The following is a 12,301-nucleotide window of genomic DNA, read 5'->3' as shown; positions in this document are numbered from 1 at the left end:
GATTTTCAACATGAATGCTGGGTAATTGAGACTTCCAACTATGAATGCTGCATTTATATATAGGGATTTTCAACATGAATGCTGGGTAATAGAGACTTCCAACTATGAATGCTGCATTTATATATAGGGATTTTCAACATGAATGCTGGGTAATAGAGACTTCCAACTATGAATGCTGCATTTATATATAGGGATTTTCAACATGAATGCTGGGTAATAGAGACTTCCAACTATGAATGCTGCATTTATATATAGGGATTTTCAACATGAATGCTGGGTAATAGAGACTTCCAACTATGAATGCTGCATTTATATATAGGGATTTTCAACATGAATGCTGGGTAATAGAGACTTCCAACTATGAATGCTGCATTTATATATAGGGATTTTCAACATGAATGCTGGGTAATAGAGACTTCCAACTATGAATGCTGCATTTATATATAGGGATTTTCAACATGAATGCTGGGTAATTGAGACTTCCAACTATGAATGCTGCATTTATATATAGGGATTTTCAACATGAATGCTGGGTAATAGAGACTTCCAACTATGAATGCTGCATTTATATATAGGGATTTTCAACATGAATGCTGGGTAATTGAGACTTCCAACTATGAATGCTGCATTTATATATAGGGATTTTCAACACAAATGCTGTGTACACAAATGGTACATGATAGACTTTCAACATGAATACTGCATAAAAGGGGTTTTCAACATTAACACATGTTACATAGTGAAATCTACAATACTCCTTAATTTTAACAGTAAATACATATGCAGATTTTTAAGTGGAAACACTGTTGTAGCTGTGTACAGGCCACTGAACTAAATTCCTGGTATGAAAACTCATGGCTTGCTCTTATCTGCTAATGCTGGTGGCAAATGTTTTTCTTTAAACAAAGGATTCCTCAACTCAAAACCATTTACATATTTTTTAAGTAAATGATGCATTAATACACAAAACGTATGTGGGCCCATGTCAATCTAGCTTTATGGGAAAATGAAAGTTATCTTTGCAACAGTCATTATAAACACATGGTATCTAAAGCATACTTTTGCTATAATACATCCTTCAATGATCAGCAAAATAAAAACAACCTTGCAGCTGCCAAGTGTTGTTAGAAAGTGTTTATTAACTGTTATATTACATATTATTACTATTTCCAGTACTCTTACTCATACACAATATGTCCAAGATAGTATATAAAAAATATATGAAAATGTAAACTATAATATTGCTCTTTTGTACTCACTATCAATTTCTAACTGTAATTTCTGATCAAATATAATACTTTGAAAGATATGTGAATAAAAATTAAAATGAGTATATAAGTCAACTAAATAAAACCATAACAACATTTCCACTGACCATTCACACTTTGCAAACTTGATAATAGTATTCTCAGAAAACATTTATTGACAATATCAACCTTGAATTTATAATTTCTATTTGCACCAAAATTACCTAATGTTGTAGAAATACCCATTTATATTATACTGTAATCATGTTTTAAATCAATTTAGTACATGTATGTGTGACTCAATATAATTCATACTGCCTCACATCATACAACACCAATTACTGATGATTTACAGCATCAGAAATAATAGAGCCATCTATGGAAACAAAGAAAAAAAATAATATTCAATAAAAATCATCATTCTGCAATAAAAAAACGGACCCACCTGAATGGTTTTTATAGCTCCGAAAATCAATATGAAACTGTTCTTTTATCCAATTAATTTCCGAATCAACAACACTGTTACTATGTTATCACAGTTAGAAGCAAGATGACTGTCAATCCATTTAAATTCAGTGAAATTTCATTTATTACGATAATAATTAAAGTTCAATTTTTGCAGCAATGTAATGTACCTTACAACTAGAAACTTTGCTAAACTGCCCACAAGGTATTACTGGTATATTTTCAAATACACGAAATATTAATATTTTTGTCAAGAAAGAAATTTATAATCTCCCTTCTTGGATTATGCAATTTAGCACAAGTTCTCTCCATAGAATATTCATAAACAAACAACACAATACGAATTTCAATATCCACAGTGGGGAAAAATGTGTTATTCTCCCAAACTTTCCCTTTACTCAATTTGCGCCTTCTCCGTTACATCAGTAACAACTCAATTTCTCCAATCTCTCAAGCAATGTTACCTGAACTCTAACAAGAAACAAGTTATGATTTGTTAGCTTTATCCAAATCAATTAAGCTAATTAAAACACTCATGAGAAACTAGACAGGGTGCTTCTCCAAGGAGTTAACTCAAACTAATGAACATGTGCTACTGAAATGATGCCTGTCTGCCAATAGAGCACTCTCACACCAGCTGGGGGAAAAACCAGAGATTCATTGTATGTGTGAGCAAATCCTAATTCTGCTACCAGAGAAAATATGATGGAGTTATGACAGAAAAATCTATAAAGAAAATTAAACTGAAAATTATATCATGATTTGAAACAGTAAATTACAGAGAAATTTTCATTGATGTCTTCCTGAGCGCATTCATATATTTTGCAAGAAATCTAGTCCAAGAAATATAAGATTAGCTTTCATGTACCTTTATACAATTAATTTATTGGCAGCCATAAAGGCAATTAACCAATATATTTGAGATAATTTGTTTGCATAGGATTTAAGGTTACACTGATGCATCTATGGTCAAAGGAATACATTTGGTTCATTGGAGGATGAAAATCCAAATACTATTTCCGGGCACTTTCTACAAGATCATAAATATATTCCTCTTATACCTTCAATCATTTACAATGCAGTTGAGATGACAATTTTAAGTAAGAATTAATGTTCCCAAGATGGAATGCCCTTAACCGCCTTTGGGGTTAGCTAGGTACCTTTCGTGTGACCTTGATGGTACAGTACTGAATCCTGCGCTTGAAACACCAAGCACTCATGTAAAGTTTCATCAGAATCCCCTGAATCCTTTAGAAATTATAATCGAGACAAAAAATAATCAAGACTACTACAATTATGCCCGTTTTGGGGCATAAAATGAAACATTTGCCATACTTTCACCAATCTTTTGTCAAAAGGGAGCATCATGAAACAATTTGTACATATCATTTCCAGGAGAGGTAAGCATTTTTGCGCATTCACTTTCATGTTACAAACACTTGTTAAATAATAAATGCGGATAATTTAGCAGACATACAGTGAATCGAACACTTTATCAATAAATATTTATAGATATATTAAACAATTTGATTGAAATGTGCTAGATATGAGTTGCTTAATAAGTGATAATGTTTTATCAGATGAAATGGTGAAACAATTGAAAGCAACGGACATTGTCTCCGGCATTTGAAATAATTCATAACTTGCAATGGTTTTGATGGTTTAAATCAATGTTTCACTGAGACAATATGAGATGGGAAGATTGAAAGTGTTTTCAAGAGTAAAAAATCCCCTCATTAACATAATGTGTACGGAAATATTAAAAGTTCAAAAGTATAAAAGGGAAGTAATTAAATGTTATATAACTTGGAAACGAGCAAGGTGGCCTATCACTTTTTTAACATTTTCTAATGTTGAGGTATATAATTATACAAGAAAAAATGTACATTTCTCCACGCTGGGATTATTTTTATTTTTAAAAACATTTAAATTTTATCTGGAATAACTGATACAGTTATGGTTATTCCAGATTTTACAAACAGAACATGTGCAGCTGAAATAAAATTTTAGTAAATAACATACAGGTATTATCAAATATCTTGGAATATTATTATCTGGCTTTTTTATTTTAAAGTATGATACATAGTTTTATGATTTTTGGTAATTAACTTCTATTTTTTCGCCCATTTTTAATTAAATGACAAATAGTAATGTTCTAAAAATAGTCAAAGTACAATAGTTAGCATGGCAACCGATACTTATGAAGGTTTTTTTTTATTTTATTATATCTTAAAGAACATACAAGCAAAATTTTCGAAAATTCTCTACGCTACAACTAATTTCCGGTTACGTCTTTAAAAAGTCAATGTAGTACAAAGCATTTAAGGAATAAACATGATCAGGCCCTTTTTGTTTAAATGCATGTGCAATATATAGTTTAGACTTTTTAACCAAATAATGTCATGACTTCCCTGTATAACAAAGAAAGTGGTTAACAGTTAATACAAGCATCAGTTTAATACATGCATGATAATGAAATTTTAGCTGAATTGCGTGCCATCAACTAAATTGTAAAAAGTTACTGTACATTGATTTTTTTATAGCTAGACTAGTGTAATATATACATTTTTGGTCATGATCTTTACTAAGTTAATCTAACAGTTTTACAGGATTTTGCAGGAGTATTACAAGTCTTTTGTAATGAACCAGAAACATCCCAATATGTACCAGCTGCATCTGGGTTGACATTTTCACCTCCATCATCATTTTTTTTTTTATTCTGCACCATAAAAACCCCCACAGTTTTATCCTGAAAATTAAGTCTTTCAGCCAGCAGTCAAAGAAAAGCAGCAGACAGAGCTAAAAGCAGGTAGGGGATGGCATTCCGCCTAGGAGTTGAACAGAAATTTTATGCAAATGAGGGAAATAAAAAAGCACAATCTGTCAGAAAGGTCAACAATCTTTGGCTCGGATCTAACAAACAGCTAATGAGGCATGAAAGTGTTAACTATGAAACCTTATATCCAAATATGGAAATGAGACATGTGCCTGTTTTTTTTTTCTTTGAAAAACTTAATCATTACCACAAAATGTCACCAAATCAATAGAGATATTGAAATGAAAATCTGGGTAATATCTGTTAACAATTAGCGCGGACAGCCCTATATTGTGCTAATGTTCTGAAGTGTCACAAATGGGTTCTTTTACAATCTTTAATATTGAAAGCTAAACAACTTCAGCAATAACTGTATTATTTTGCACCAATTTCTAACTTTCTTTTATTCTGCTTCATGCATCCCCTGATGTATTTGTGGACAGAAATCAATATTGTTTTCAGTAAAAGCACATGTCTCCTTAACTCTTAGGTGAGTTGGTATGTAATATATCCAGCCATATTACAAAGACATTTTATGACACGAGTTTATCATTTTTGAAAATAGAAATGCAACAACTAATACTGTATAAGTAATTGTATGCGCAATTATAACCAAACAACAAAAATTAAACAAGAAGTTTTTGTAAAACCCTACATGATTTCCCTGTGAGAGGACAAAAGGTATTCATTCAACATTTTCTCAATCTATAACACTCAATTTGTCTAGCAATTTCTGATTCTTTTTCTTAAAAAAATATTTTACAGTTTTGTGTCAAGACTTTTCTAATTTTCTTTGATAGGAACAATCCTTATCCCAGCTGGGTTTTCAGGTGCCAGGTGAAGTTGAAATCAAAGATAAAATCTGAGATTGTTAATTCACAATGTCTGCAGGTCAGACAGTTTCATACTTAAACACCACTTCTGCTCCATGTTGCATTATAATAAGCTTAATAAAAGTATACTTTCTGCAAAATATTGCATGCATAAGGTATTTCTTATTTAGCATTTCTACAATCAAACTCATTTAGCTATGCTAATCTCTAGGGATATGTCACTAGTGTTAATTCATCATTCTCTACATTTATCATTTTATCATTTTCTTCACCAAATCAGTTATTCAAAATTATACTTTGTAATCTCATCAGTATTTATCTGTATTTAACCCTTAACCTCCTCTGTTACTCTTTTGTTAATCTCATCATTTACTCTATAACTGTAGTGGTTACCATGTATATCAAAGCCCTACGTCTGTCAAGACTTCATAGTTCTCTATGTTCAGCTCATCATCTTTTGCTCCATTTTTTCATTTCATTGTTCTCTATGTTCAGCTCATCAGTTTTTGCTACTTTTATCACTTCAATGTTCTCTATGTTCATCTCATCATTTTTTGCTACATTTATCACTTCATTGTTCTCTATGTTCATCTCATCATTTTTGCTACATTTATCACTTCATTGTTCTCTATGTTCATCTCATCATTTTTTGCTACATTTATCACTTCATTGTTCTCTATGTTCATCTCATCATCTTTTGCAACATTTATCACTTCATTGTTCTCTATGTTCATCTCATCATTTTTTGCTACATTTATCACTTCATTGTTCTCTATGTTCAGCTCATCATTTTTTTCTTCATTTATCACTTCATTATTCTCTATGTTCTGCTCATCATCTTTTGCTACATTTATCACTTCATTGTTCTCTATGTTCATCTCATCATTTTTTGCTACATTTTATCACTTCATTGTTCTCTATGCTCATCTCATCATTTTTGCTACATTTTATCACTTCATTGTTCTCTATGTTTAGCTCATCATTTTTTGCCACATTTATCACTTCATTGTTCTCTATGTTCATCTCATCCTCTTTTGCCACATTTATCACTACATTGTTCTCTATGTTCATCTCATCATTTTGCTACATTTATCACTTCATTGTTCTCTATGTTCATCTAATCCTATTTTGCAACATTTATCACTACATTGTTCTCTATGTTCATCTCATCATGTTTTGCTCCATTTTATCACTTCATTGTTCTCTATGTTCATCTCATCATCTTTTGCAACATTTATCACTACATTGTTCTCTATGTTCATCTCATCATTTTTTGCAACATTTATCACTACATTGTTCTCTATGTTCATTTCAATTTTTGCTACATTTATCACTTCATTGTTCTCTATGTTCATCTCATCATTTTATGCCACATTTATCACTTCATTGTTCTCTATGTTCATCTCATCATTGTTGCGACATTTTATCACTTCATTGTTCTCTACGTTCATCTCATCATTTTTTGCTACATTTATCACTACATTGTTCTCTATGTTCATCTCATCATTTTTGCTACATTTTATCACTTCATTGTTCTCTATGTTCAGCTCATCATATTTTGCTACATTTTATCACTTCATTGTTCTCTATGTTCATCTCATCATTTTTTGCCACATTTATCATTACATTGTTCTCTATGTTCATCTCATCATATTTGCTACATTTTATCACTTCATTGTTCTCTATGTTCATCTCATCATTTTTGCTACATTTTATCACTTCATTGTTCTGTATCTCATCTTTTTTTGCCACATTTATCATTACATTGTTCTCTATGTTCACCTCATCATTTTTTGCTACATTTATCACTTCATTGTTCTCTATGTTCATCTCATCATTTTGCGACATTTTATCACTTCATTGTTCTCTATGTTCATCTCATCTTTTTTGCTCCATTTTATCACTTCATTGTTCTCTATGTTCAGCTCATCATTTTTTGCCACATTTATCATTACATTGTTCTCCATGTTCATCTCATCATTTTTTGCTCCATTTTTTCACTTCATTGTTCTCTATGTTCATCTCATCATTTTTTGCGACATTTTATCACTTCATTGTTCTCTATGTTCAGCTCATCTTTTTTGCTACATTTATCACTTCATTGTTCTCTATGTTCATCTCATCATTGTTGCGACATTTTATCACTTCATTGTTCTCTATGTTCATCTCATCATTTTTGCTACATTTATCACTTCATTGTTCTCTATGTCCATCTCATCATTGTTGCTACATTTTATCATTTCAATGTTCTCTATGTTAATCTCATCATTTTTTGCTCCATTGTTTCACTTCATTGTTCTCTATGTTCAGCTAATCATTTTTTGCTACATTTATCACTTCAATGTTCTCTATGTTCATCTCATCATTATTTGCTACATTTATCATTACATTGTTCTCTATGTTCATCTCATCATTTTTTGTTACATTTATCACTTCATTGTTCTCTATGTTCATCTCATCATTTTTGTTACATCTATCACTTCATTGTTCTCTATGTTCATCTCATCATTTTTGCTACATTTATCAGTTCATTGTTCTCTATATTAATCTCATCAATTTTTGCTACATTTATCACTTCATTGTTCTCTATCTCATCACTTTTTGCCACATTTATCATTTCATTGTTCTCTATGTTCATCTCATCATTTTTGCTCCATTTTTTCACTTCATTGTTCTCTATCTTCAGCTCATCATTTTTTGCTACATTTTTCACTTCATTGTTCTCTATGTTCATCTCATCATTGTTGCGACATTTTATCACTTCATTGTTCTCTATGTTCATCTCATCATTTTTTGCTACATTTATCACTTCATTGTTATCTATGTTCATCTCATCATTTTTTGCTACATTTATCACTTCATTGTTCTCTATGTTAATCTCATCATTTTTTGCTACATTTATCACTTCATTGTTCTCTATGTTCATCTCATCATTTTTGCAACATTTTAACACTTCATTGTTCTCTATGTTCAGCTCATCATTTTTTGCTACATTTATCACTTCATTGTTCTATATGTTAATCTCATCATTTTTTGCTACATTTATCACTTCATTGTTCTCTATGTTCATCTCATCATTTTTGCTACATTTTAACACTTCATTGTTCTCTATGTTCAGCTCATCATTTTTTGCTACATTTATCACTTCATTGTTCTCCATGTTCATCTCATCATTTTTGCGACATTTTAACACTTCATTGTTCTCTTTGTTCAGCTCATAATTTTTTGCTACATTTTATCACTTCATTGTTCTCTATGTTCATCTCATCATTTTTGCTACATTTTATCACTTCATTGTTCTCTATGTTCAGCTCATCATTTTTTGCTACATTTATCACTTCATTGTTCTCTATGTTCATCTCATCATTTTTGCTACATTTTATCACTTCATTGTTCTCTATGTTCAGCTCATTAGTTTTTGCTACATTTATCACTTCATTGTTCTCTATGTTCATCTGATCATTTTTGCTACATTTTATCACTTCATTGTTCTCTATGTTCAGCTCATCATTTTTGCTACATTTTATCACTTCATTGTTCTCTATGTGCAGCTCATCAGTTTTTGCTACATTTATCACTTCATTGTTCTCTATGATCATCTCATCATTTTTGCTACATTTATCACTTCATTGTTCTCTATGTTCATCTCATCATTTTTTTGCTCCATTTTATCACTTCATTGTTCTCTATGTTCATCTCATCAGTTTTTGCTACATGTTATCACTTCATTGTTCTCTATGTTCAGCTCATCATTTTTGCTACATTTTATCACTTCATTGTTCTCTATGTTCGGCTCATCAGTTTTTGCTACATTTATCACTTCATTGTTCTCTATGTTCATCTCATCAGTTTTTGCTACATTTATCACTTCATTGTTCTCTATGTTCATCTCATCATTTTTTTGCTCCATTTTATCACTTCATTGTTCTCTATGTTCATCTCATCAGTTTTTGCTACATTTATCACTTCATTGTTCTCTATGTTCACCTAATCATTTTTGCTACATTTTATCACTTCATTGTTCTCTATGTTCAGCTCATCATCTTTTGCTCCATTTTTTTTATTTCATTGTTCTCTATGTTCATCTCATCATTTTTTGCTACATTTACCACTTCATTGTTCTCTATGTTCACCTCATCATTTTTGCTACATTTTATCACTTCATTGTTCTCTATGTTCAGCTCATCAGTTTTTGCTACATTTATCACTTCATTGTTCTCTATGTTCAGCTCATCATTTTTTGCTACATTTACCACTTCATTCTTCTCTATGTTCATCTCATCATTTTTGCGACATTTTATCACTTCATTGTTCTCTATGTTCATCTCATCATATTTGCTACATTTTATCACTTCATTGTTCTCTATGTTCATCTCATCATTTTTGCTACATTTTATCTCTTCATTGTTCTCTATCTCATCATTTTTTGCCACATTTATCATTACATTGTTCTCTATGTTCACCTCATCATTTTTTGCTACATTTATCACTTCATTGTTCTCTATGTTCATCTCATCTTTTTTGCGACATTTTATCACTTCATTGTTCTCTATGTTCAGCTCATCATTTTTTGCCACATTTATCATTACACTGTTCTCCCTGTTCATCTCATCATTTTTTGCTCCATTTTTTCACTTCATTGTTCTCTATGTTCATCTCATCATTTTTTGCAACATTTTATCACTTCATTGTTCTCTATGTTCAGCTCATCATTTTTTGCTACATTTATCACTTCATTGTTCTCTATGTTCATCTCATCATTGTTGCGACATTTTATCATTTCATTGTTCTCTATGTTCATCTCATCATTGTTTGCTCCATTTTTTCATTTCATTGTTCTCTATGTTCAGCTCATCATTTTTTGCTACATTTATCACTTCATTGTAATCTATGTTCATCTCATCATTATTTGCTACATTTATCATTACATTGTTCTCTATGTTCATCTCATCATTTTTTGCTACATTTATAACTTCATTGTTCTCTATGTTCATCTCATCATTTTTGCTACATTTATCAGTTCATTGTTCTCTATATTAATCTCATCATTTTTTGCTACATTTATCACTTCATTGTTCTCTATCTCATCACTTTTTGCCACGTTTATCATTTCATTGTTCTCTATGTTCAGCTCATCATTTTTTGCTTCATTTTTTCACTTCATTGTTCTCTATGTTCAGCTCATAATTTTTTGCTTCATTTTTCACTTCATTGTTATCTATGTTCATCTCATCATTTTTTGCTACATTTATCACTTCATTGCTATCTATGATCATCTCATCATTTTTTGCTACATTTATCACTTCATTGTTCTCTATGTGAATCTCATCATTTTTTGCTACATTTATCACTTCATTGTTCTCTATGTTCATCTCATCATTTTTGCAACATTTTAACACTTCATTGTTCTCTATGTTCAGCTCATCATTTTTTGCTACATTTATCACTTCATTGTTCTCTATGTTAATCTCATCATTTATTGCTACATTTTTCACTTCATTGTTCTCTATGTTCATCTCATCATTTTTGCAACATTTTAACACTGCATTGTTCTCTATGATCAGCTCATCGTTTTTGCGACATTTTTCACTTCATTGTTCTCTATGTTCATCTCATCATTTTTGCGACATTTTATCACTTCATTGTTCTCTATGTTCAGCTCATCAGTTTTTGCTACATTTATCACTTCATTGTTCTCTATGTTCATCTCATCATTTTTGCTACATTTTATCACACCGTTGTTCTCTATGTTCAGCTCATTAGTTTTTGCTACATTTATCACTTCATTGTTCTCTATGTTCATCTCATCATTTTTGCTACATTTTATCACTTCATTGTTCTCTATGTTCAGCTCATCATTTTTGCTACATTTTATCACTTCATTGTTCTCTATGTTCAGCTCATCAGTTTTTGCTACATTTATCACTTCATTGTTCTCTATGTTCATCTCATCATTTTTGCTACATTTATCACCTCATTGTTCTCTATGTTCATCTCATCATTTTTTTGCTCCATTTTATCACTTCATTGTTCTCTATGTTCATCTCATCAGTTTTTGCTACCTTTATCACTTCATTGTTCTCTATGTTCAGCTCATCATCTTTTGCTCCATTTTTTTATTTCATTGTTCTCTATGTTCATCTCATCATTTTTTGCTACATTTACCACTTCATTGTTCTCTATGTTCACCTCATCATTTTTGCTACATTTTATCACTTCATTGTTCTCTATGTTCAGCTCATCAGTTTTTGCTACATTTACCACTTCATTGTTCTCTATGTTCATCTCATCATTTTTGCTACATTTTATCACTTCATTGTTCTCTATGTTCAGCTCATCATTTTTTGCTACATTTACCACTTCATTATTCTCTATGTTCATCTCATCATTTTTGCAACATTTTATCACTTCATTGTTCTCTATGTTCAGCTCATCATTTTTTGCTACATTTACCACTTCATTATTCTCTATGTTCATCTCATCATTTTTGCGACATTTTATCACTTCATTGTTCTCTATGTTCAGCTCATCATTTTTTGCTACATTTACCACTTCCTTGTTCTCTATGTTCATCTCATCACTTTTGCTACATTTTATCACTTCGTTGTTCTTTATCTTATCATTTTTTGCTACATTTATCATTACATGGTTCTCTATGTTCATCTCATCATGTTTTGCTCCATTTTATCACTTCATTGTTCTCTATGTTCATCTCATCATGTTTTGCTCCATTTTATCACTTCATTGTTCTCTATGTTCAGTTCATCATTTTTTGCTACATTTATCACTTCATTGTTCTCTATGTTCATCTCATTATCTTTTGCTACATTTATCACTTCATTGTTCTCTATGTTCATCTCATCATTTTTTGCTACATTTTATCATTTCATTGTTCTCTATGTTCAGCTCATCATTTTTTGCGACATTTTATCACTTCATTG

General features: G+C 30.9%; 2 protein-coding genes across 2 annotated transcripts in view; both read right to left on the bottom strand.

Annotated features, from left to right (window-relative positions):
- LOC123525372 (inactive tyrosine-protein kinase transmembrane receptor ROR1-like) overlaps positions 1-2,330 on the bottom strand; it is a 211,851-nt gene extending 209,521 nt beyond the window's left edge. The window contains exon 1 of the mRNA XM_045304363.2: positions 1,693-2,330. The gene's annotated coding sequence lies outside the window, so the exon portion shown is untranslated. The remainder of the gene's footprint in view (positions 1-1,692) is intronic.
- An 8,177-nt stretch (positions 2,331-10,507) lies between these two features.
- LOC128555849 (uncharacterized protein PF3D7_1409500-like) lies at positions 10,508-12,023 on the bottom strand. The gene is made up of 2 exons (XM_053539611.1): positions 11,718-12,023; positions 10,508-10,684 (listed from the first exon to the last, which is right to left on the bottom strand). Exons 1-2 carry the CDS (start codon positions 12,021-12,023, stop codon positions 10,508-10,510), a joined length of 483 nt encoding a protein of 160 aa, XP_053395586.1.
- Positions 12,024-12,301: the final 278 nt, after the last annotated feature.

The sequence above is a fragment of the Mercenaria mercenaria genome, chromosome 3 (assembly GCF_021730395.1).
Source record: "Mercenaria mercenaria strain notata chromosome 3, MADL_Memer_1, whole genome shotgun sequence".
Lineage (NCBI taxonomy): Eukaryota > Metazoa > Mollusca > Bivalvia > Venerida > Veneridae > Mercenaria > Mercenaria mercenaria.
Note: the sequence above shows the minus strand (reverse complement) of the source record. Positions and strands in the feature narration are given on the sequence as shown.